The sequence below is a fragment of the Tiliqua scincoides genome, chromosome 5, assembly GCF_035046505.1.
Source record: "Tiliqua scincoides isolate rTilSci1 chromosome 5, rTilSci1.hap2, whole genome shotgun sequence".
Taxonomy (NCBI): domain Eukaryota; kingdom Metazoa; phylum Chordata; class Lepidosauria; order Squamata; family Scincidae; genus Tiliqua; species Tiliqua scincoides.
The window spans coordinates 112,868,114-112,892,711 of record NC_089825.1 but is presented as its reverse complement, the minus strand read 5'-3'; the positions used below and the strand labels follow the sequence as shown (position 1 = coordinate 112,892,711).

The 24,598-nt window shown below is 47.0% G+C and overlaps 1 protein-coding gene across 1 annotated transcript; it reads left to right on the top strand.

The window, feature by feature from the left end:
- Positions 1-502: 502 nt before the first annotated feature.
- On the top strand, positions 503-24,111 carry LOC136651208 (von Willebrand factor A domain-containing protein 5A-like). Its single transcript, XM_066627397.1, has 19 exons — positions 503-773; positions 5,400-5,493; positions 5,576-5,778; positions 7,210-7,432; positions 9,435-9,607; positions 12,868-12,982; positions 13,852-14,024; positions 14,246-14,334; positions 14,512-14,656; positions 14,911-14,990; positions 15,088-15,202; positions 15,899-16,063; positions 16,279-16,382; positions 17,495-17,703; positions 18,262-18,366; positions 19,820-19,870; positions 21,207-21,376; positions 22,397-22,520; positions 23,144-24,111. Exons 2-19 carry the CDS (start codon positions 5,454-5,456, stop codon positions 23,221-23,223), a joined length of 2,364 nt encoding a protein of 787 aa, XP_066483494.1. The 5' UTR covers positions 503-773; positions 5,400-5,453; the 3' UTR covers positions 23,224-24,111.
- The last annotated feature ends 487 nt before the right edge of the window (positions 24,112-24,598 follow it).

The following is a 24,598-nucleotide window of genomic DNA, read 5'->3' as shown; positions in this document are numbered from 1 at the left end:
ACAGGCCATGTGAAAATTGGGCTGTCCCATATCTTAAAACATGATCAAGATTTGTGTATTTTCTTGTCTGTCATTTGCAGCTAATGAGTTCCAAAGTCAGAAAAAGTGCTTATTTTTTTGTTATGACGTGTTTTTGACATCATTTCCTGCCTAATGACATCACTTCTGGCCCTCAGCAGGCACCACGAATGCTGTTCAGCCCTTGCTATGAAACGAGTTTGACACCCCTGGTATAGGCACTCTGTTGTAGCTGGTCACCCTGGGTCTAGCGCAGGAAGGTTCTCCCCCTTCCCTAGACATTAACATACACCCCTAGGCAAATTTCTCAGTTGACCTGAGGATGATCCATCTCAAGTAAGGTCCTCTGAGGGGGGAAAAAGGTTTTAAAGGCACAAGAATGCCTGATGGTCGAGTCACCACTTCTGCAGAAGTCCCCTCCGCTCCCTCTTCCGCTCAACCCCTGCTTCTCCCACGCCCCACATTCTCTGGGCTGCTGCTACTCTATTGACTCTCTTTGCGGTGCGCGGTGCCCAGAGGCAAGGATCAGCGATCCAAAGGCGTGGGCGACTCTGTCAACAAAGAGCTCTTCTTTCCCCAGGTTCAGGCATGACTCAGCATCTTCCCCTGCAGTGGACTCCTTGGTCCTTCCATCGGGGAGATCTTTGCTGACTCCCTGCGCTGGAGGCGGGGCTGGCTGGGGGCACCTCCCCTGCTTGCCAGGTTCACTTTCTGTTTCATCGAGCGACTGCAGGGAGAGAGCGACGCTCTTGCAGGTGAGCAGATCTTTCCCTCCGATTTTCCCTTCCCTGGAGCAGCAGCTTCCTCTCCAGGTGGAAAGTCCCCTTGCAGTCCCCCCGCCGCCTCCTCTGCATTTGGGGGACCCCTGCCCAGCCCAGCTGAATCCCCAGCTGCATTCAGACTTTGCTTCCCTACGTCGATCGCCCTGCACCCAGTTTGCTTTCTTCCTGCCCCCCACCCTGGCCTCTCAGGTTGCACCAAGAGCACCCCGATCAGGGTGACCAGACGCCCTCTTTTTCCAGGGCATGTCCTCTTTTTTAGCCTCGTGTCCTGAAAAAGAACTTAAATGTCCTCCTTTTCCCTGGGAGCAACCCCTGCAGGCAGCGCAAACCCTTCTTGTAATTAATAAATTATATGTGATATAGTTTTAAATTGAATAAGTAACATAGTGTTTAAATTAACCACATGGAATCAATATGCAAGTGTTTTTAGCTTTTCTTTTGGCATGTGCTACATTTTTCTTGGATGCCCTACATTTTGAGGTGCCTGGTCCTCTTTTTCGGTTATGACATCTGGCCCTGATCCCTGCATTATGCTGTGTGTACAGGGTGGGAGAGTAGCATTGTTGGCCTCTCTCCCTGTGTGCCAACACAAAGATGCGGGGCAGGGTCCCTGCAGCTGCTGCCTGGAAGTCATCTGATCCCTGCCTCTTTCTTCTTAAGTGGATTTCCTATTGCCTAAGAATTTCTACTGCAGCTGTTCAGTGATGACTGTTCAGTGATGAGGGATCCAGGCTCAGATGGGGGAAGGTTCTCAGTCTGTACTCCCAACATGGTTTCTTCCAGGAAAACATGTTTCTAGATGTTTGTGATTCAAAATCAGAACTGCAAGACAGGAGGTTATGCAAAAAGTGCTTCTCTGCTCTCCTATTAGCTGTTCCCCCTGCCAAGTTTTCAGTTATGCAGGGGATGGATACAGTGGATAGAACAGTGGTTTGTGTCACAGTAAAGGCAAAATTGGACAAAGTATAGGCCTCTGCCTGAAGCCATGTTAGCCAGATTCAGCTGTGGGAGGTGTGATTCAGCTTCTCGGAGGGTTGTGGGAGCAGCTGCCCCTCATCTCTAAGAGATAGTGGTTCCCAGAGTGGCTTGATTGGCCAAGGACACCTTAACTGGGAATCTGTTCCAGCTGCAGGTTTCAGGCTGGGAAGGGTGACCTTTAGTGAGCAAGTTGCCAGAATGCATGTCCACCACTAGAACATTTGACTGGTTCTGAATTTTAATTGGTTGTTGAACTCAAGTTTGGTGTAAGAATTACCAGTTAGCAACATCGTTTGTCTTAGTTCTTCTCTGGCCTGAGCTTTGACTACTCTGGTCAAAGATGGACAACCCTGACCATGGCAGGGTCAGCTGATGGACTGAGATTTATTGATGTGAGACTTTTGGTGAGTGATAGTATTAGCGTTGGAAGTTAATATCTATTATTTTAATTTTGGTGTATGCTCTCTTTAAATTCCCATTTCTAGCTGAGAAGTTAGAAATTTCTAGAAATTTCCCATTTCTAGTTGGAAGTTAATCTCTATTATTTTAATTTTGATGTGTATTGTATGCTCTCTTTAAATTCCCAAATCTATGCCTATGTGAAGTGCCTGTTTTATTTTCTTTCTATCCTTTAATAAATCCTATCTATTTATAGCTGTGTGGATTATTGGAACCATGGAAGGGGGAAACGTGGTAAATGGAACTGGTTTCCAGTGACATGGTCCTAAGCTACCCTGATGGCGATTAAGTGTGCCTGGCACCCGGATGCAAGTGGACTCTGGCTGAGAAGTCAAGGCTTTGGAGGGCAAAATTGACCTGTTGGAATGGTCTGAGAGCTCCTCAAGTTGAGAGAGCAATTGGTAGTAACCAGAAGCTGGTTGAGTAATTAGAGGGTGATTAGGTTATTGCCCTGCTAATTGCCTGACTTGTGAAAAGCTTCTGCCCTCATGCCCGTCACACTTTAGTCTGATCCAGTGGAGCTTTTCTTATGTTCTTAGTTTTATACCTAGTGTGCATGGAGCTGATGTTCTGTGCAGCACAGCTGATAGAGAAGAGCACTGGAAGCTATACAGCTGCAAGACTTTAGTCCTTTCCCCAAGCAAACAACTTTTCTTGGGTATGCAGCTCTGTTCTTAGTGGGAAGCCTTAGTGGGAACTGATTCTCAAGTTGTCTATGGGTGCAGTGCCCCCCCCCCTGCAGAACTCTGATTTCTCAGGTACAAAGTACAGGCTTTGTTTCCCAAATTTCCAGAAAAAGACAAATTAAAATTTCTTAGCTATTTTAAATCATTTGGCTTTCACTTTCCATTTTTATGCTTTATTATTTATACAGGTTGGGCATCCCTTATCCAGTGTTTGGGAGCAGAAGTGTTTTTGGATATCTGATTTTTTTGCCCATGTTTTGGAATACTTGCATATTGAGAGATCTTGGGGATGGGTCTTAAGTCTAAAAATGAAATTCCTTTATTTTTCGTATACTCCTTATATGCCTTGCCGGAAGGTTATACAATATTTTGAATAATTTTGTGCATGAAACAAGGTTTGTGCACGAAATACAATTAGTGATTGTACTTTTTTAGGCAAAAAAAAATGTTTTTTAAGTCATGTTGGTCCTCCAAAAAGTTCTGTATTTTGGAATATTCCATGTTCTGGAATTCTGGATAAGGGGTAGCATGGTGGCTTCAGAGTTCATGGTGCTTTTCACAGGTCTTCAGTCATTTGCTCCTACTGCGCTAGCCACTGATCCTTTCTCCCTCTCCCCCATCTTCATACTCTTCAGTGTCTGGCACACAATCCACATACCTGGATTTGCAGGCCTCAATCCTTAACAGTGCCCTTGCTTCCTCATTGTACCCTGCCACTGGAGTTCTTTGCCTTTCAGCAACCACTCCTGTTCAAAGTAACAAGAAGGTCACACAAACCAAGATGAATTTCTCCACTGCAAAAACTATGGAGAACAGCCAAACCGCTTAGACAATATGCAGGCTCTGCACAAAATGCACTGTCAGCATCACAGGACCTGCCCACAAATTCACAATGGAAGAGCTGAACATGCAAGGGAAGGGCCGCAGAGCAAGAATGCCAGAGTGAGGGCTGTCTGTTTAAAACAGACCTTTAATACTCTATTGGAAAGAGCCAGACAAATGCTAAAAGCTAAAGAACTCCAGTGGCAGGCAGGCTGACAGGGAAGACAGACATCTTTCCAGTACACAGGTCCCAAACCACTTAAGGCTTTACAGGTAGTACTCAGAACCTGGAGTGGTGCTTGGACACACACTGGAACCCAGTGCAGTTGGTGAAGTGGTGGTGTGATGTGCTGAGATTGACAAAGGGCCCAAAACACCCTAACTGCTACCCTGCGGTCCAGTGGAGTTTCTAGACAGTCTTCAAGGGCAGCCCCAAGCAGACCGCATCACAGTGGTGCAAAAAAGTAATGGCAAAAGCATGGATCACAGGCACCAAATCTGCTTTCCTTGGGAAAGGCTGCTGCTGGTGCTCTAGCCATACTATCCTGGTCTCTGGAGTGTCCTGCTCAACCAGAAGCAACGCTGCAAACTTGATTTTTCAGTGGGGGGGGGGGGTGTGAAACACTATCCAAAGCAGGTTGTAAACACCTCTGAGTCAACTTTCCTACTAACATCACCTTTGTCTTCCCACATTACATTTCAATTAGTTGGTCTGCACCCAGTTTGCTAGAAAAGCATCTTAAGCTAGTTATTTATTATTACCATATTTAAGAACATAAGAAGAGCTGAATCAGACCAAAGACCCATCTAGTCCAGCTTCCTGTATCTCACAGTGGTCCACCAAATGCCACGGGGAGCACACAAGACAACAACTGCATCCTGGTAACCTCCCCTGCATCTGGCAATCAGAGGCAGCTTGCCTCTAAAATCAAGAGCTTGCACATACCTACTATGACTTGTAACCCATAATGAACTTCTCCAGAAATTTGTCCAATCCTCTAAGCGGATGGCATCCAGGCAAGATGCCATAACTACTTCTTGTGGCAGAGTTCCCCAAACTAATTACACGCTGAGTAAAGAAATACTTTCTTCTGTCTGTCCTAACTCTCCCAACACTCAGCTTTCGTGGATGTCCCCTGGTTCTGGTGTTATGCGAAAGGGAAAAGAGCGTCTCTCTACCCGCTCTGTCCATCCCCTGCAAAAAATTTTATGTCTCAATCATTTTCCCCCTCAGGCACCATTTTTCTAGACTGAAGAGGCCCAAACGCTGTAGTCTTTCCTCTTAGGGAAGGTGCCCCAACCCAGTAATCATAATATAGTAATCATTTATAGCCGGCCTTTCTCCCCAGAGGGGAGAGAATATTTATAACTAATATTCAGTAATATTAACTCATATTAGTACTGATGCAGAGTCTATTAACAGTGAAACACAAGTGTATTAAAAGAGCTGAAAAAAAATAAATGCTTTCATGTTGAAGAAGAAAGATTGCCAGGTATGGCTAGCTGGAGAAAGCATTGAATACCAGGTATGGTGGGGGAAGCAACAGATGCAGGCAGAAGAAGACATTGTTTGATAGATTTGTCTACATTACAACTTTCCTTTTCTCAAATGAAAAGAGAAACAGAAATGGAATTCTTTCTTTTTTTACCACAGACTGTACCTTCTTCCCCTGGATTCCTGCTTCCTCCCCAGAGGTTATCATCAGCCATGCCTGAATGTGGCCTTATTACATGCTCCCAAAAGCCAGGTAAGTGATCTGCTTGTGGTTTCCTGACATGCCAGGCCTAACGTTCAGCTAACCTCTGCTCTTCATTGCTCCCTTGCCCCAGTGCCTTTGCGAGGCATCTCTGTGGATGTGGTGGTTCGAGGCTTCGTGGCTGACGTGGTCTCTGAGCTTCGCTACCAGAATGAGGAGAAGTCCCCAGTGGAGGCCGTGTTTGTTTTCCCTCTGGATGACGAAGCTGCCGTGTACGCCTTTGAGGGCCTGATTGGTGGGACACGGATTGAGGCCCGGATCCTAGAGAAGAAGAAGGTGGGTTCTTCATTGCACTGCAGAGAGAGAACTTACCTGATAACCCCACCATTCTGATTTGTGATGCTTGACATTGAAGCATTGCTGGGGAGGGTATGGCTTTGTGATTCTGGCAAGGGCCAACCAGTCTGCGTGGCCAACTTATCTTGAAAACAGGAAGAACATGTTTCTCCTACCTTTTCTTCAGTGCAGATGTTTGCACACCTACCCAAAAAAAGTGTGACTAAGGAGTCACAGCAGATTCATTTGATCAACGTAAGTGTCCCTGTGTAGGAGTTCAGCATGTACCGAAATCACTGAGCTAAACCTGATAGGACTTAAAATGTGTGATTGACCATTGTATGAATACTTCCATTGTTAGTTTTCTTTTGTCCCAATTCTATGGGCAGGATGCCATGATGAACCTTGTGATCTATCATCACATCCTGCAGGCCATTGGTGCAGCAGCAGCTCCAGAGAGCTACTGCCAGCACAAAGGCTTAGAGGCTGTGTGCAGGTGCCGGCAGATTGTGGACAGCATTCCCAGTAAGGGGCCCATGCATGGGCTTCTCCTACAGCTTCACAGTGTTGCAACACTGCCTGTGGACATTTGCCAATGACGTTGTTGCTGAACTGCTGAACTCCATGCTGTGTTAGGAACAATGCTCACAGAACTACCACCAACCCAGGGAAGATGGGGGCAGGATCTTTTGGACTGGGATTTGCAGGGCAAATCAGGCTGGGGGCATGTCTGAAGTAGATCTTGCCAGCAGCAGCAGTGTCCATGAGATCCTATGTTCTCAGCCTGGGCCCAACACAGTTCCTTGGACCTACCATATTTATGTCAGCAAAATAGCTAGTGTAGCCCAGTGGGGACCAGGGAGCAGTGGAGGAGGTAAGTAAATATGACTTTACTTACCTCTGTGCTGCTGACTAGGCCTCCGCTTGCCGACTGAGGGTAGGATTGGGCTGTTATGTTATAGAGCCGCATCTTTCAAAAAACAATGCTTATCACCAGCATGTGCAATATACAAGGTTCAAAAGAATACAGGTTCAAAAGAATACCTCGTATATAGGTTCAGAAGAATACATGCTATCGGCAGTAAGAAAAATAAATACCTATATGCGTTGCATATGTATGCTCTTGGGCAGGGGTGCCCAAACCAGGGGCCATTTGTAGCCCTCAGGGACTCCCAATCCAGCCCGCGGGGTGCCCACAATCTCCAATGAACCTCTGGCCCTCCAGAGACTTGCTGGAGCCTGACATAGTGTCAGAAAGATGATGTGGCCCTCCTGTCAAAAAGTTTGGACACCCCTGCTCTCTGGTGTTATCTAACCATTTTTGTTCTAAAACTCTCAAGGGAACTTGTATTGCAACCTTTCTTGGGATCTCCTCTCCTTGCCCAATACACTCCTCCTCTTCTTTTTTTCTTCTCCCCCACCCCAATGCAGGCAGAGCAGGAATATGAGGATGCCCTGGCTGAAGGCCGCGAGGCTTTCCTGCTTGAGAGGCAGAAGGAAACCAGTGACATTTTCAGCTGCAGCCTGGGCAACCTTCCTCCCGGTGGGGAGGCCACCCTGAAGCTGCGCTATGTTCAGGCATTGGCTCCAGAGGCTGACGGAGCCGTCCGCTTTGTCCTGCCCGCTGTGCTGAATCCCCGCTATGATCCCCAGGGTAAGAGTAAGCCTTGTGTACCGGAAAATGAAGCTCCTTCACTACCACCCATTCTTCTCTATGCTGTCTGATGCGATATGAAGCAGCTTCCCACATCCCTCTAGAGCAGGGGTATCCAAACTTTTTGGCAGGAAGGCCACATCATCTCTCTGACACTGTGTCGGGGGCCGGGGGGGGGGGATTTACATTTCAAATTTGAATAAATTTACATAAATGAATATTTTAGAGATGGCACTTATATGAATGAATGAATTTTACTGAGCTTTTTTGTAATACACATGAGATCCAGAAAAGGGGGGTTGTTAAAATAATTCCTGACACATATAACACACCTCTCCCTTGGGAAAAGTACAGAACAAACTTAAGAGGAGTCAGAGTGGGCTTCTCCCCCCCCCCATGCAGGAGCATGTTTTTACTCTCACTCTCCCCCCCCCCCCAATCCTGGCAACAAGCAGCAGCAAAGGAACACAGTCAGTCAGGGAGCTGGTGGGCACCTGTCCCCTCAGGACAGGAGTTTGTTTCTCCTCATTCACACAGAGAAGGGAGCTGCCTGTCTCCCTCTCCCGGTCCCTCCCCCAGCCTGCACCCAGCACCAAACAAACTTAGAAGCAGGCAGAGAGCTGTGTGCATTTCCCCATTCACAAAGGGACCTCTACCTTCCTCCCTCTCTGCCAGCAACCCCAACAAGCAAAAGCAGTAGGTTTCCTCCCCATTTGAACATCCCATGAGTTCTTCCCTGCAGCGCCCGCCTCCAACACCAAGCATTCACTTTCCTGGGAGTAAGCCCCACTGACTCTGTGGGACTTACTGCTGAGTAGACATGCTCTCCAGCTGCAATCAAACATCCCCACAAATTCTTCCCTGCAGTGTCCATCTCCAACACCAAGCACACACAGCTCATTTGGATCCACACTTTCTTGGGAGTAAGCCCCACTGAGTCTGATGGGCCTTACTGCCGAGTAGACATGCTCTCCAGTTGCATTCAAACATTCCTGGGACTTCTCCCCTGTAGTTCCAGCCCCTGACCCCAAGCACACTCACAGTCCAATCGGATCCACACTTTCCTGGGAGTAAACCCCACTGAGTCTGATGGGATTTACTGCTGAGTAGACATGCTCTCCAGCAGCATTCAAACATCCTGCGATTTCTCCCTTGCAGCGCCCAGCACAGGCAAGCAGCACAAATAGACTAACAGTTTCCTCTCCCTCCTCAGTGCCTGCCCCCCCAAGCCAAACTCAAGCAGCACAAACAGACCCAAGACTTCTCACCCCCATCCAAAGCATGCACTCAGCTGCAGCCTCCCCAACCTAATGGGAGGGTTGTGGATGGGCGGGGCTCCTGCTCTTAGCCTTTTCCTTGCTGTCCCTGCAAAGAGCAGTCACATTGGAGAAGAGCAGCCGCCTCGGTGCAGCGAGGGCTCCAGTGGGTTTCCAGCGGGCCGAGTGCCCATTGGAGATGGGGGCTCCCTGGGGGGTCAAATTGGGGCCCTTTGCAGGCCCCAAGTGGCCCGGGGGCCGGGGTTTGGGCAGCCCTGCTCTAGAGACCTAGAAGGAAAGGCACAGGTTGGGATGGGAACGTTCTTCTAGGCGCGCTAGTTTTTCATTCGTATCCTGAGGTGTGGTCAGTGAGGTGGCAGAGTGGATTCCCTTGCAGCTGAGCGACTGCATGCGTGAGACTCCTTGGTGTTCAGAAAGCCAGAAAGGAAAGGAACTGGCAGCCCTCTGTGATACTTGAAGTGCTACAGTCCGCTCTTCCTTCGCTGGATCTGACCACTCCATCCTGCTCCCTGTTAGACCAAACCTCAGGATAGTTCCCACCACCTCTTCCATACTAGGTGGTCCTGCCTCATGGTGTCTCCACCTGCCACATCTGCTCTACTTGGGTGTTTCTACTGACTGTTGTTCATTGCCAGTAGGCGCTGGAGGGAGGGTGGTTTTTACAAGAGGATTTTGCTTGTTCTGTCCTACAATCACAGGCTTGACTTATGATTTTCGCTTTATAGAGTCTGCAGGCAAAGGTATCACCAAACTCATACCACGAAGGTCCAAGGGGCAGCTTCCCTACTCACTCAGTCTCAGGGCCACACTGGAGTCCCCATATGCCATCAACCGTGTGGAATCCAAGTGCACCCTTACGCCCCTAAACTATGTGGCACAAGACCGTACCAATGCCCAGGTAAGGGGACTGATGCACCAAGCAGAGGGGTTTGGTGTTTGGTTCTGAAAATAGGTGAATTTGCTCTACTAGGAGATCAACATGCATTGCCCCCAGATGAACGCTGTCACCCAGTTTTACATAGCCCAGGGACAGAACACAAGCATTACAACACCACAGGAAAGAGGGGATCAGGAAAGGAGAAGAACATCCATTCATTTTGATTCAGAGCAAAAACACAGGTATAAAGGATGGGAGCCAAGGAGGCTTTTCACAGCTTCAGGTTCGGACCATGGACCAGGGGTGTCAAGAAGGTTGGATACAGCCCATGGAAGCTAAATATCCAGGCACCATGATGATTGGGTGGGTTTTTGGCCATGGCTAAATGTTGCAGTTATGCTGGCCGTTCACAGTCAATGGTTGCTGTTCTCACCTGGTCCCATCCCCATGTGAGACCTGGGCTTGGCGGAAGCATCTGATTGGCTCTTTAGGTCTCTGGAAGCACCTGATTGGTGCTCAAGAGATGGCAGACTTCCAGATGGCAGCAGCCTAGACAGCTGACAGTGTAGCCGAAGAGACCACTTGCAGTGAAAGAATAATTTGCACAGATAATGTTTTAGGCCTCTTTTCAGTCTTAGTAATAAACTTGCTCCTTTTGTCTGTTCAACTTTTAAAGTTCAGAGTTTACAATTGTAGGTCAGTCGTTACTGGGGGTCACAGGGGTCCCACCCTGTCTCTCTTTACACCTTGGGCTGCAATCCCTGAGCTTGAATTTAAAAACCTGCTTGTTTTAAAAAGAAAAGGGAGAGCCAGAAGACAAAAAGGGGAACTATTTTTAGATCCTCACTGGAGAAGGAATGTGTCCCCTGCTTGGATGTCTAAATAGGGAGTGTTCTCTGTCTTTCGGTTTGTGTAAACAGAAACCCACAACTCCTTAAACAAGAGACTACATAGGGAGGCCTCATCTGCTTGCTAAGCAGGGCTATCTCTGGTTAGCTCCTGGGTAGGAGACCTGCTTAAATGGTTTCATTTTTTTAAACCTGCTGAGCTTTAATTATAAGCCAGTAGTCCCCAAACATTTTTGCACTGGGACCCATTTTTTCTAAATGACTCTGTATTGGGACCCACCTAAATTTACCTGACTTTTAAAAAAGGAGGTCTAGAAAGAAATAATATTTTATTTATTTATAACTCACAATAACCAGAAAAAAATCCCTCAAGCATTTATCTCCCTATATTTGCACATGCTTGCAAACTGCAGGAGCTGAGCTTTTTGGCATGCTGAGAAGGCTTTAAAATGGTCAAGGCACACCATCTGCTTTTTGACAACTGACAAGGCATACCACACTGATGGCCAGGTTCTCACATCCCCAATGGTCCCACTAATAAATGACCCTCCCCCAAATTCCTGCAGCACACCTGCAGACCATTCATGACACACCAATGTGCCACAGCACAGTGGTTGAAAACAACTGAGCTACAATTCCTGATTTTTGAATAGCCTCAGGGCTTGAGGCAATTAGTTATCTAATCTTTCCATCACCCTTTGGTGACCCACCAAAAATCAGATCATGACCCACGAGTGGGTCCCAACCCACAGTTTGGGAACCACTGTTAAAAGTTGATAGTTCGACCCCATGGAAAAAGAAAGTCCTTTCTTAAGCCTGGTCTCCCTGCAGAATGCAGATGGCTTCTGGCCCCTTGGCAGTGGGTTGGCCAGTGTACTAGACCTGAGTGAGGCTGAAATCTCAAGCAAAACAGTTGACCAAGTACATGTGTGGCAAGACCAGCATTCTTGCGTAATGATGTCACACCCATAGCAGTCACCATGAATCCTATTCAGATCTCTGTAAGAAATGAATTTGACATCCCTGCCATGCACCAATAAGCACACACATGAATAGGGAAATATGCTCTCAGTCTAATCCCAAACTCACACAAACAATAGGGATTGTTGGTTTGTTTTGGATGGTAGGGTGGTTTGTCTTTAACCAGACAAGTTCAGAGCTTCTGCATGAAAAAGAATTACATGTGGGACCTTGGTATCCACTGATTTGACTTATCACTGATAGGAAAGTCCACCTTTAAATGCCTTGTAACAAGGCAAAAAAGCACCCAAATCCCATTTCCTACCTTCACGCTGTTAAATGACACAGGCCAACACACATTTTGCTTCCTTAAGCGTTACACCAATTCCTGGGTATATTTGGGGCACTGATTCCAAAAAATGGCATCTGTTTTGCCCTATCACGTCTAGTTTTGGAGATATAGTATAGCCTCATTAGTGAATGGTTGAAGCAGCTTCCTCATGAGGAAGCCATGGTGTAGGCTTGGTGTAAATGGTGCAAATTCATATCAAACCACCATAAAGTTTGGGAAAAACTTTTCTAACCCTCAGTTTTATAGGCCTGTGTAATTATATTTTTATTCCATTAGATTTCATTATTCACCCCATGTAGTGGCTGAATATGGAATGGTGTCTATACCAATAAAGGAGCAAGAAATCTGGACCTAGGTCTTTTTCCTCTGATCTGGTATCCGCTTGCTTTTTTATTTTTAATCTACTAGAGGTTCCACAACAGAACCCTAGCAGATAATGAAGCATGACCTGTACATGCATACCAAAGGCCTCTGTGCCCAGAAGATGGGCTAGACTCCCATCTCTCTGGTATCCAGTTTCCCATATGGAGGGAATTCCTTTTGTACTGAGCAGCAGTCAGTCTTGTCGCCTTCTTCATACACCTAAAATGAAGAGCTCCAGAAAATATTCTACCATCTTATTTCCTGTCTGAGTGAACAAATAAGCAAGATGACCATGAACCAAACTTTACACGCTATAGAAAAAGTGAAACCCACAAACAGATGGTGGTGCAGATCCAAAATGAAAGCAAGGAAGGAGCAAACAGTCTCTCAGGCCAGCATGTTCTATTCCATATGAATACAAAACCACACAGCTAAGATTTCTGAATCCTGTGTCTGGACCAAAGTTTCTCATATGACTGAATAAGATTGGGAAGCAGATGTGATATTGACATATCAGTCTGGCAGACTGGGCAGAGGTGAAGGAACCTGAACAGTGAGTCATGCAGTGACATCTGTTTCTTTCCCTGGTCACTTTGGGAATCCTTTTATTCTTTAATTCATTTATTTATCACGGGGCTTTAGATATTTCCTAGAGGTGCTTGTACTTTAGGAATTGATGCTCCTGACCCTGAGGCATTCTGTAATCTTGTCCATCCCTCAACTTTTCTTCTCCTGTCTGTTCTCTTCTTCTTCTGAAGATCTCCTTGGCTGAAGGACACCAATTTGATCGAGATGTGGAGCTGCTGATTTATTACGAAGAAATACACAAGCCCAGTGCTCTGCTAGAGATGGGGAAGACAGGGGCTGCCTCAGGTGAGCAATGCTGTGGTGCAAGAAGGAAGTGGAAGCTGGAATGTAAGAGGTGTTGGGAGGCCAACTTGTGCTAGAATGAGGTCCTAGGTGCAGTGCTTGGTGCCTTGGGAGGGGTGACTGAAGATGATCCACTGCTCAACCCAAAGTCCTCACCGACGATGCCGCCAGCCCACTGATGTCCTCTAAAATGCCTTCAAGAAAGTGATTTGGATGCCTGTCTCCTTGCATTACTTCTCTCTTGCATGTTCCCTTTAAAGAGGTCAGGAAGTGTGGAGCATGCTTGGGGTGTGCTTGCCATGTCCTGCACTCCCTTCTTTGTTTAAAGCAGAGGTGTCAAAGCCATTGGCCGAATAGCATTCATGGTGCCTGCTGAGGACTGTAGTGACATCATTAAGCAGGAAGCTACATCATTAAGCAGATAATGGCCAGAAATAAACACTTGGTTCTCGTATAGAAACTCCTTAGCTGCAAATGACAGAAGAGAACATGTGCAAATCTTGCTCCTAACTTCAAGGTATGCAAGAGCCTAATTATGACACTGGGAGAGCCCGATTATAGCAGGAGTGGAAAAAGGCTTCAGGGGAGGGGGCGCATTTGGCCTACAGGCCTTAAGTTTGACATCCCTGGTTTAAAGGGACCACATAAGGAGAAAGTGGACTAAATTGCTATCTTTCGATCTATTATGGAAAGCAGATTGCAGTGTCCATGTGGCAGCCCACTTGGTGTGAAAATAACCCCAAATCCATTTGCTGCTCCCCGTAACCCACCGTAAAAGAAAGTTTCATTATTTGTGTCATTCACGATCCAGTTGTGTACAAATCTGGGTGTGGAACTGACTACTGAATGTCCTTTCTCTGTGCAAAAAACAGGCTCTCTGATGGGGGATCCAGCACTTCTGCTCACCCTGTACCCCAGCCTCCCTCCATCAAAACCTGCCCTGAACGCCGCTGGGGAATTCATCTTCCTTCTGGATCGCTCTGGCAGCATGGGTTGCAACATTGGGGGTGGCCCAAATTCACCCACACGCATTCAGAGTGCGAAGGTGCGATGCCAATTGACACATGTTAGTGTGTTTGAAAGGATGATCTGGAGGCTGCTATAAAAATGTGGGTGGGATATTGAGAGGAAGGAGTCAGGGAGTGTAGCATGGAAGGGTAGTAGCAGATGGGTCCTTAGACTGGGGTCTGCTGCATTGAGTCTGAAAAGAAAAGCCCAGATGTCCAGGGTGATTCTCTAGCTTTTGTCCTCCCCTCCCCACTTCAGGAGACCCTCATTCTTCTACTGAAGAGTCTTCCTCTGGGGTGTTACTTCAACATCTATGGCTTTGGATCACACTACGAGTCTTTCTACCCGTGAGTGTCAAAATACCCTGCCTTTCGCCAACCGCTGTCAATTTCCGGTTTCCCATGTTCCTGCCTATTGCGAATTTGCATTAATGGAAAAGGAGAAAAGGGATTGTTGCTCAGAAACAAGACCGAGCCTTTGCAGATTGGATCCACTGTTCCTTTACTCTTTTATATGCTCTGCAGGAAGAGCATAGAATACACCCAGCAGACGATGTCAGAATCCCTCCAGCGGGTGAAGGAACTGGATGCTGATTTTGGGGGCACAGAGATTCTGCAGCCACTCCAGGCCATTTATAGACAGCCATTCCAGGAAGGACATCCTCGTCAGGTAGGAGAAACTCTGTTGGGAGGTCATTTCGTTTCTGTAATAAGTCAAAACAAGACCAAAAACATGAAAAAAGAGAACAGGAGAATCGTGATTGTACCTGGCCTGGGGTGTTTGTGATTTGAGGCCCGTACTGGGGCATACGAAAGCAGAGGGAGGCTGCAGCATGCTTAAGCTCTGAGAAATGGAGGCTCCTAGCTCTGTGGTCACCTCTTAGGAAGGAGAAGCTATGATCCTGTCTCTATCTGTCCTTCCAGCTCCTGGTGTTCACAGATGGAGAGGTGGGGAACACAGATCAGGTCATCTCAGAAGTTAGACGTCACAGCAGCTCCCACAGGTAGGAACTGAGAAAATCTCACACACACCCCGTTCTCCATACTGTGTTGTGGTCCAGCTTCTCTGACCATGTCTCCTCTCCCCCCCCCCCCGCACAGGTGCTTCTCTTTTGGCATTGGAGAAGGGGCCTCTACAGCCCTCGTTAAAGGCATTGCCCGAGCAGCTGGGGGCAGTGCAGAATTCATCACGGGCAAGGAGCGCATGCAGGCCAAGGTGAGGATGCTCGAGAGCTCTGCCGCCCTCTTTCTGAAAGGCAGCTAGGCTTCATTTCTCTCCACTCGGCTATAGTTTGTTTACTGAAATCTCCAACATGTGTGTGTTCATGGGCCCTTGTCATCCCAGCCCCTTCTACCAGAGAACTTAGCTGCACATTTTGGGGGTGAAGAAGAAACCTGAGTAAGGAGCTCTTTCTCTTTGCAGCTTCTTTGACAGCACTTAGGATGACCTTCTTGAGTGTCCTTTGTCTGAGCCCTCACCCTCCTGTGGTGTCCCAAGACAACCTTTTAAAAGCTTTGTGCATCGAGTAGTACCCAAAGTTTTACCTCTAGATTTTCCAAAGGAAGCATTTTAAAATATTTTGGTGATGGGGGAAAATCCCACCCGTCTGGTTTCTGTCCAGAAAGAATGCTTTCTGAACATTAGCACAATATCCCATGCATGCCAGCTGTGCGACACATTTCTGTCTCTGGCCCTGTACATAGATTGCATGTGTACCATCCGATTCTCTGGGCAAGGCATGGAAATAAAAACTAAAAGGTTATCTTATTCAGCCACTTCTCAGGCTTCAGGATTCTGCTCACATCATTTCAGGCATATTTTTGCAGCCATCAGGGCGAGACACTTTCCTTTTTGTTGCCCAGGAGCCCTTCTCCCTACCCCTCCGTTCACATGATAATTGTCTTTCCTCAGGTACTGCAATCTTTGAAGAGAGCCCTGCAGCCAGCCGTGACAGGGATCTCTCTGCACTGGGACTTGCCTTCTGGACTGGAGGCCAAGGTTGTGGGATCAGGCCCTCGGGTGATCTTTGAGGGTCAGCGTTGCCTCATCTATGCCCAGATGTGTGGGCAGCATCAGGCAAGTAACTCTTGCTAAAGCTTTAACCAGTGAGCAACCTTCTGCACCCACCCCTAATTCTGAAACCTGTCAGTCCTCTGTGAGGAAGTTCTACTCTTGTGCTTTCTGTTCACTAGAGCCAATGCTGTCCAAAGGCAGCCCTCCAATATGATGTCTTTCCATCTCTATTTCCCTCCAACCCATCCATACTGTGACACTCTTCTGTTCTCCCACAGTCATCAGGAGCTACAGAAGGGTCTGTTGAGCTTCAGTACACCTTCCAAGACCAGACTATCAAGGAGACTATGAAGTTCCCACTCCAAGCTCAGGAGACTGGCAGGTAGGGCACTCTAGACTCCCCTCTCAGTCCAATGCCCAGGTACCTTAGCTAGAGATATGACACTTTGGAAACTTTGGCTGCACCAGCCCTGGCCAAAGTGCAAAGCTGCACTCACTGTTCTATGTTTCCTGTCTCTCCTGAATGTCTAAGGTTGCCCTGCAATCTGCATCTGAGGATGCAATTCACAGTTCATACACTGAGTAGCTGCATCTCATCTCACCATTTTTCAGATAGGAAACCATTGCAGGGCCCTCACTACATTTGAGTGATGTGCTTTCCTAACCAACTTTCCAGCACTGGCATAGCTGTGCCAGTGGGGCATGTGCTGCATCCTGCAGTTGGGGGGCAGTCACGGAGGCCACCTCAAGGTAAGGGAATGTTTGTTCCCTTACCTCAGAGTTGCATTGCCCTTATCTAGGCAGGAGGCCTGGTCTAGAGGGTACAGCCTCTCTTAGCCTGAAGATAACATCGGAAGGTCACCAGTTCGAGGCCACCAGCAGCTCCCTGAACGTGGAGACCTTGAAGCAACTGACAAGCCGAGCTATTCCATCTGCTCTTTGGTGTGAACAAAGAAGCGTCTTGGCTGCCCTCCATGTGAGAGATGAAGGAGCTGCTTGTCAGCCTGCGTGGGAGGCAACTGAAGGCCAGAAGTGAGACCAGACCAGGAAGATCCATCTGAAATGTTGTGTGGTTCTTGAAGGAGAGAACCTTCTATGATTGTAAAAAATACTAAGGCTGGGTTCCAGGTGAATTGGATGATGAGAGATTATCTGAAGGTTTATGTCTGGAGAGCCATGGTGACTGTTTCGCTAGGGATGCCACAGCTGCACACTGGCAATGTGACTAAATATTGTGCTAAATATTGTCTGCCATGAATCCAACCTTGGTACAGGGGCTTTGCATACATAGATCAGGCACAATTAGTTCCCTTCCACTGCCAGTGAAAAACTTGTTTATGCAACATCAGCAAATGTGAACATTTCAACATAACACAGAGCACCTGTAGTTTTATATAAGGATGCTAATACTGTTGAGAGCCCAAGGAAAGGCCTGTGGACTTCAGATGGATAAGCTGTCCTAAGTGTTCCCCCTCCCCATTTATTTCTTTCCAGACTCCCAGTTCACCTCCTGGCAGCTCAGACCCTGTTGCAGGAATTGGAGGGGGCTGACGAGGAGGAAAAGCGGCGTTTGGCATTGGAGACCAGCCTGAGCTCGGGGGTGGTGTGTTCCCAGACAGCCTATGTGGGGGTGAACACCGAGCTCGGCAAGCCACTTCAAGGCGCTCTCGTCCGCCGAGACATCCCGCTTGCACTTTCACAAGGTAAGCTGCTCCCAGTCACTTTGGGCCTCTAGAACTCAAGTAAGTTCTAGATGTATAAGTGTATAGGCGAGATAGACATCTGGGAACAAGAGCTGAAAACTTTCTGCTAGAAAGCTGATGATGGAGTGTAGCAAATGTTACCTCTGGGCTGAGAAGAGAGGAATATGCCAGCTGCTTTGGCACGGTAATGTCACCACACTTGCCAGTTTCATTAACTGCATGTGTACCTTGAAGCATATACACCCACCTAGTTTCTCCCACTTGAAGCCCCGTTAACTTGGAGAACTCGTGCCCTTGATCATTGGTCTGCCTAGAAGAGAGCAGGTTGCCAGGCCGCAGGCCCCTGTCGGGAGTAGTAATAAAGTGATGTCTTTTCTATGCTCATTTTCTAGCTGACTCGGGGGACAAGAGGCTTCCCCTGTATCAGCTATCAGGACCTCTCCTGTGCAGAGCTTAGTGCAGGAATGGCATGATACAAGCAAAAGAAATAACAGGAAACTGTCTAGTTTGTGTGTGGTTAGTTCTCCTCATTCAAAATGTATTTTCCTCCTTCCCCAGGTTTCTACAGTGCTCCCATGCCACGGGCATGTTTTTTAAAGAAATGTGTGCTTTCGGCCCCAGCGTCAATGATGTGTGCTAGTCCCCCTAGATTTCACTCTTCAGGTAACAGGAACTTGCATCCACTGGTGGCTGTATGATATGAGTGGAAGATTCTGGCTCTGAATGCTGTATTGAAATGCGCATGTCTGTGGCTTTTTTTAAAAAAATGGAGTTCCTGATTTTTATAACTGAAATAATTATGGGATGCTTGGAATTAGCTGGCAGTGCCACTTCTTTTAATGGTGAAGTTTTTTAATTGGAGCAATAGGCAGAATGCAGCGTTAGTTCTCGAATCAAAAGGTAAACATGATAGAGGAGACAGAGGCCTGAGAACTGGGTCCTTGAGTATTGGTGCCTCATTTAACCCTTCTGATTTCCAGTTGTGTACCAGAAACCAGAGATGTCTTGATAAGTGTGAGGTCAAGAAACTTGCTTTTAGACATGGAGCATTTACATCTCTGGAGAGCTCCATGTTAGCAGGCAGAGAGTTCTAAGCCATCTTTAGGAAGATTGTCAAGGTATGCTGTAGACAGATGAGCCCGAAATGCAATGGTGAAACAGATCACATTCTCAAAATATTATTGAAGTAAATTAATAGTTTTCTTAAAACTAAAAATAGGTTTTTTTGTGTTGTTGTTTTTTTAAAGCATCCAATTGAGATATATAAAAAATTGAAAACAGATATGATTGTGGAACAGATGAGGGTGCAAAAATACAAGAACTGGCCAGGTAACCAACATGGATTACAATGAATGGGAAACATAATGAAGTGCAGAACAGCCATCAAAGAGCTGATTGTATAAACCAGTGGTTCCCAAACTGTGTGCCATGGCACCTTAGAGCACCACAGGATGTCCCCGGATGCTCCTCCTATCGGCTCTCCTTGGTACCGCCATCTCTGATCTCATGGGATTTTGTGAGATCCAAGGTGGCAGTGATTGGCTGATTCAGAAAGAAGAGGCTGTGGGACCACCGTGACCCTGGTAAGTTTGGGAACCACTGGTGTAAAGTGATATGAATTCATGGAAAATATGAATACTGATTCTTTAAAAGTGAGAGAGAGAGAGTAAAAGAGAACAGAAGGAGAAAATAATAAACTTCAGTGACAACTCACGTGGCATTTTGAAGGTTCCTGATCAGGGCCCTGTTGTCAACCCATCTGGTCCTTCTATTGCCATCAGTCCTTTGCTTGCCAGCTTACCGAAAGGTCTTGAGGGACATTATTCTCTGGGTTTTCAGCACCTGAATCCACTCCACCCTCTGGTAAGTTGGTGCTCCACAAGAACCTCGGGAAGACTGAAGTAGAAACAGAGAAGCTCTTCAAATGAAATGGGTTTTATCTGCAGAGGCCACCAGAGTAGCAGCCTTTCTCACAGGGTCTCATTGCCGCTCCATTATCTGTGTTTTTTTTCCTCACCATGCATTCAGCAGCTACATTTGTGCCAACTTCAGCCAGCTAGAGCTAGACAATAAAGTCCAGAGAAGCTAATTCCCTTCTGCTTGGATTTCTTCACAGGTGCAGCCTTGATGAGCTTTTCAGCTAAAACCACAGTAGATCTATCACCAGGTAATGCATTGAAAGGGGCTAACGAGGGGTGGAAGTTCCAGGGAACCATAGATTAATGCTATGACAAGTAAATTGGCAGAAAGCCAAAGTCAGCTACATCAGCAATTTCAGACCACTCTGTGTGGCTGATTTTTCTGTAGAGTTTAGAAGCTTCAGCAGGCCACCTATTGAGGGGAAGTGGCAGGTGGGAGAATGAAGACCTTATTCCAGAGGTTCCCAAAGTGGGGCGTTATAGTGTGTTTTGGGGGGCATCATGACACATGCACTGGCCAAGCTGCTCAGCAGTGCAACGTGCTGGATCACTGCATGGAGGTTCAGAACGGTGGGGTGGGCTTTCTGCAGAGCTGCAGAAGAGCCCACCCACCCTCTCTGTGTCTTTTACACTATTTTTTAGGGCTTTTTTGTGTATGATCCCAAATTAAGTGGTGCTAACATTGTCACATTAGCACATTGTCACATCATCGCCATTTACTTCTAGAGCTCGACAAGGGCATGTAGGCCAGGTGAGTTTGGGAAGCACTGTGTTAGTCTGAACATTACACCAAGTCCCTGTCAGCTTCCAGCCGAATCCAAGGTGCCAGTATTGACCTATTTTGAACTGTCCCCTGGATCAGACGAAAGTCCTGTCTAGTTCACATTTTTATACCAACCTTCCTCCAAAGGGCTCAGAGTTCCTTCCCTGTACATAGTTCCTTCCCTCTTTTGGTCTTCACAACAACTTTGTGATGAAGATGAGACTGAGAGATAGTTGGTCCAAGGACACCCTGGAAGCTTCATGGCTGAGCCAGGGATTTGAACCTGGATTTTCCAGGTCTACCTCCAGAATCACTACACTATCCTGGCTCTCAGCATTCTGTCACCAGCAGTAATTTGGGAAGCTCTCAGGCAGATTGCGAAGGCAACAAGGTCTCTCTTGTTTTGTCCCCAAGCAACTTCAGTGCTAATTATGCAAATTCCCCTTAGTTATCAGAATAAATAATTGACTAATGTATCCGTAGCTTTTGTCTAACACTTTCTTTAAAAAGTCATTTAAGAGAGTGGCTTCATCTTGTGGTTATGAACTTTGATAAGTTAACTAAAAATTGCGGTAAAACCTTGATGTTTCTCTCCATAGATGGCTTCTCTCATGAAGCCATCCATGTAAGAGTTCCTGAAGCATTCCACCCAAAATAGATGGTTGGCTGATTGAAGATGAGATGAGACACAGTCCTGCTGAATGCAAAGGAATGCAGCCAGAAGAAATAGTTCTAGTTATCTTTATGCATTGGTGGATTCTGAGTTGTCAGTCAAGGCAGATGAGAACATTTCCATGTCATTTCTGGCTTCCAATCCTAAGGCCTTCTAGGAGTACAAGAAGATCAAGAGTTCGACTCCATGGAAAAAGAAAGTCCTTACTTAAGCCTGGTCTCCCTGCAGAATGCAGATGGCTCCTGGCCCCTTGGCACTGGATTGGCCAGCATACTAGGCCTAAGTGAGGCTGAAATCTCAAGCAAAACACCTGCCCAGGTACTTTGGGGCCAGACCAGCATTTGGCACTTGACTGAATGCTTGTGGCAACTCCTGTGTGTATGGTGGGACATTTTGCACTTGAATGGGTGACAGTTTGAAAATGGCAATTTTAAGATCGTGCTTTCCTGGTTTCACGGCAGGCAACTAACAATTTCTGTGCCTGAAGGGATGGCCCAGTGCAGACATAAGACAGTTTAAGGCTCACCAAAATTTCTCACCTAAATGTAAATTACAATTCCAGAAGTACATTCTGTTGGAGGAAATTAAAAATAGTTTCATCTTTGGGGGGAGGCAGAGTAGCTTAAGCAGCAGACCCCCCCCCCCCCACTTTGGTTATCACCCAAGGGAACCTCCCTCACCCGGCTGACTGCTATTCAATGAAAAAAGAAAGAGGCAATGGCTTGTTAAAGTTGCAAAAAAGAAGTTATTTACTTACAGTTCCATTGAGTGTATATTTACAGCATCTGATTAGGATCAGAGGTTCAGCTAACACTTAAGAGAGAGCAAGGCCCTAGAGCTGCCTTGCCCTGCATGCCTTGTGCTCAAGGTGGCCTGGGCATCAAAGCCCTGGTGTGCCTTAACAGGTCAGAGGACAAGAGGAAGTGCTCAGAGGAGAAGGGAAGGATAAAGGGTTAGGGCCACACCCCACAAGGATCACAGAGAGAACAGGTAGAAAGGTCAGAGTCACTGGGTCATAGCTTGACCCCTTCTGGACAGCATCCTGCCCCCTCTGGACAGCTGACGGAGTTGCATCAACTCCAACACATTCACCATGGTTTTGCTTGGGAAGTGAAGTGCTATCTATGGAGGGCGCTATGGAGGGAGGGAGAGAGCAGTGATGCCTTACAAGCTGAAAGACGGTCATGTTAGGGAGACTGGCTTAGCCATGGCTTGCTCAGTACAGATGAAAGGCAAAACACTGGTTAAGAAAAGCAAACCACTTCATTCTTACATCTGCACTGGACCTTTAAGTGAGCAGGACTCCATGTCTGACTTCTCTTCCAACTTCACCACAAGGTGGTCCCCGATGCCTGGGCGACGGTGCTGGCCATCCTCTGGCTTCACTCCAACGCTGCGGAGCAGATGGATGAGTGGCAGCTCTTGGAAGCGAAAGCTCTCCGCTGGCTCCATGCAACTGCAGGTGAGAGACTGTAGGCAGCCAGGCTGTAGGCAACCCTGTTGCCCTGCCTTGAATGGCCGTTTATGTGCATTGGAATTCATGGATTTATTTATTTGCAAGTTTATTTATTTGCAGCTTTCCAGCAAAACGTAGTTCACAAAGCAGTTTAAAGTAAATAAATGTTTCCCTTTCTTCATGTGACTGACATTGTTAAGAAAAAAAAGATACAAAAGAGCCACTAGCAACGGCCACTGGAAAAGTTTCCATGCTGGGGCAAAGAGGGAGAGCTGCTCTCCTCCTGTTAAATGTAGTGGGCACTTCTTTGTGTAGTTAGCAGGGGTATTTCCTCCTCCTTCCTCCTGTCAGCTTGTCTTTTCCATTTCCAAGACATGGACCAGTGGGTGTCTTTTCCACTCAGTTCCTGCTGTTTGGTGTCTCTGCTATGCTGAAATCATGTCTCCTTTTAAGAATTTTACTCCCTGAGTTGAAGCAGACACCCTTAGCACTTACCAACCCCTGCACTTACCATGAGAAGTTGTGCCGTTGTCCTCACTGACAAAGGACCTGCTGAGCTCTTGTTCAGAGACGAACATGTGGCCATTTGGGTGGTGCTGGAAGGCTGTAACTCTGTCTCTTTCTTGCAGGACCGCAGTTGGCTGAGTGCGTGAAGGCCGGCAATACCCTGCTGGGAAGTAGTGTGAGTCTCCAGGCTTTGGGGCTCTGAGCTCCACTGTGCAACCCTCTGCCTTTAACTGGAGTTTCTGCTTCGCTTTGGCTTTTCTTGCCAAACTGGACCTGCCTGCTTCTCCACAGTTGAATCAGTACTGTTGGAATTATGTTGTCCCCCTTAAACTCTTCCAAGAATTGTGCTCCCACTTTCCTATGCTGGAGCAACACACTCTTAGCACTCATTGCCTTTAATGACCCTTTGGGGCTCTGAGCTCCACAGTGCAACCCTTTGCCTTGTACTGGACCTACTCACTTCTCCACAGCTCTGTTGATGCTGCAGTTTGTTGATGCCTGTAGTGCCTTAGGGTGAGTAGCAAGGAGTAGAAAGCAGATCATGATGATTCTTAAGCAAAAGAACTTAAAGATCTTAACACAAAGTAGTTATGCCTAAACTGTTATGAGATCCTAAATAGGCATTCTTGCTTTCAGGTGTGTGGTAGACTAAGATCTCCCATATAGTTGACCTGGAAGACCACAGGAGATTAAAGCAGGGAAAAGAGAAGAGGCCTTGCAAGACTGGAGTCAGCCAGCCCCAGTCCTAGTGTCTCCCTGGCTGCTGACTTGCCTATATTTTTCCTTCCTCAAGGGGACTGCTGAGTCCTCCAGTGCCTGTCTTAGCAAGGGTCAGCTTCCTCCCTGAGCATGCCATGTGGAGTGGAGAAGAGAGAACAGTTAAATCTTGGCCACTTTTCAGAGTGGTCCATTTTAGGGTCCAGGTGGAAAGTGTGTGGCATAGTAATGACAGTGGGCATAGTGAATAAACTTCTTATATGCAGTGGCTGGGATAGATGCCAAACATGGCATGCAATGGAATGAACCGCTTTTGTTCCTGTACCAAAGTAGAGCCCAGTAACTGGGTCAGATTAAATGATATGGAAATAAATGTCTGCCAGGTACTCCTTTGTTTGTTGGGGGGGGGGGGGGAGAGAGAGATGGAAAACTTGTGTCTTTGGATCTCCTCTTCCTTGAGGAGCTTGCTGTTTGGTTCCTTCACTTGCTTTGTCAGCAGGGTCAGGGGTGGGGCCTGCTGACAAGTCCTCTTTCAAGATGCACACTTGGAATGCATGAACTTTTTTCTTTTTTGACTTGGGATAGGATAAGACTCTGCACTGGCTCCTTCTGAGGGTAGTCTTTTTAGTGGGACTGTAGCCAACACTCCCTACATCTGAAGCATATTTTCTATCTATACCCCTCTAGGTTGTTGTGCCTTTTTTTACAGGTTGGTATCCACTGACTTGATATCAACTGAATAATCACTCTTCTGTGCCACCTGTGAGTGTTCAGAGTGCTTTATGTACACAACCTTTCTGTAAGTGTACAGTAACCCTGTGAGGCAAATTTATTCTCATATTGCCAAAGGGGTGGCTGAG

Excerpts from the sequence above, each read along its gene's own strand:
- LOC136651208 (XM_066627397.1), top strand. The coding sequence starts at position 5,454 with ATGCCTGAATGTGGCCTTATTACATGCTCCCAAAAGCCAG. Across the intron at positions 15,203-15,898 it reads AGGAGCGCATGCAGGCCAAG|GTACTGCAATCTTTGAAGAG; the intron begins GTGAGGATGCTC and ends GTCTTTCCTCAG. Across the intron at positions 22,521-23,143 it reads CTGGCTCCATGCAACTGCAG|GACCGCAGTTGGCTGAGTGC; the intron begins GTGAGAGACTGT and ends TCTTTCTTGCAG.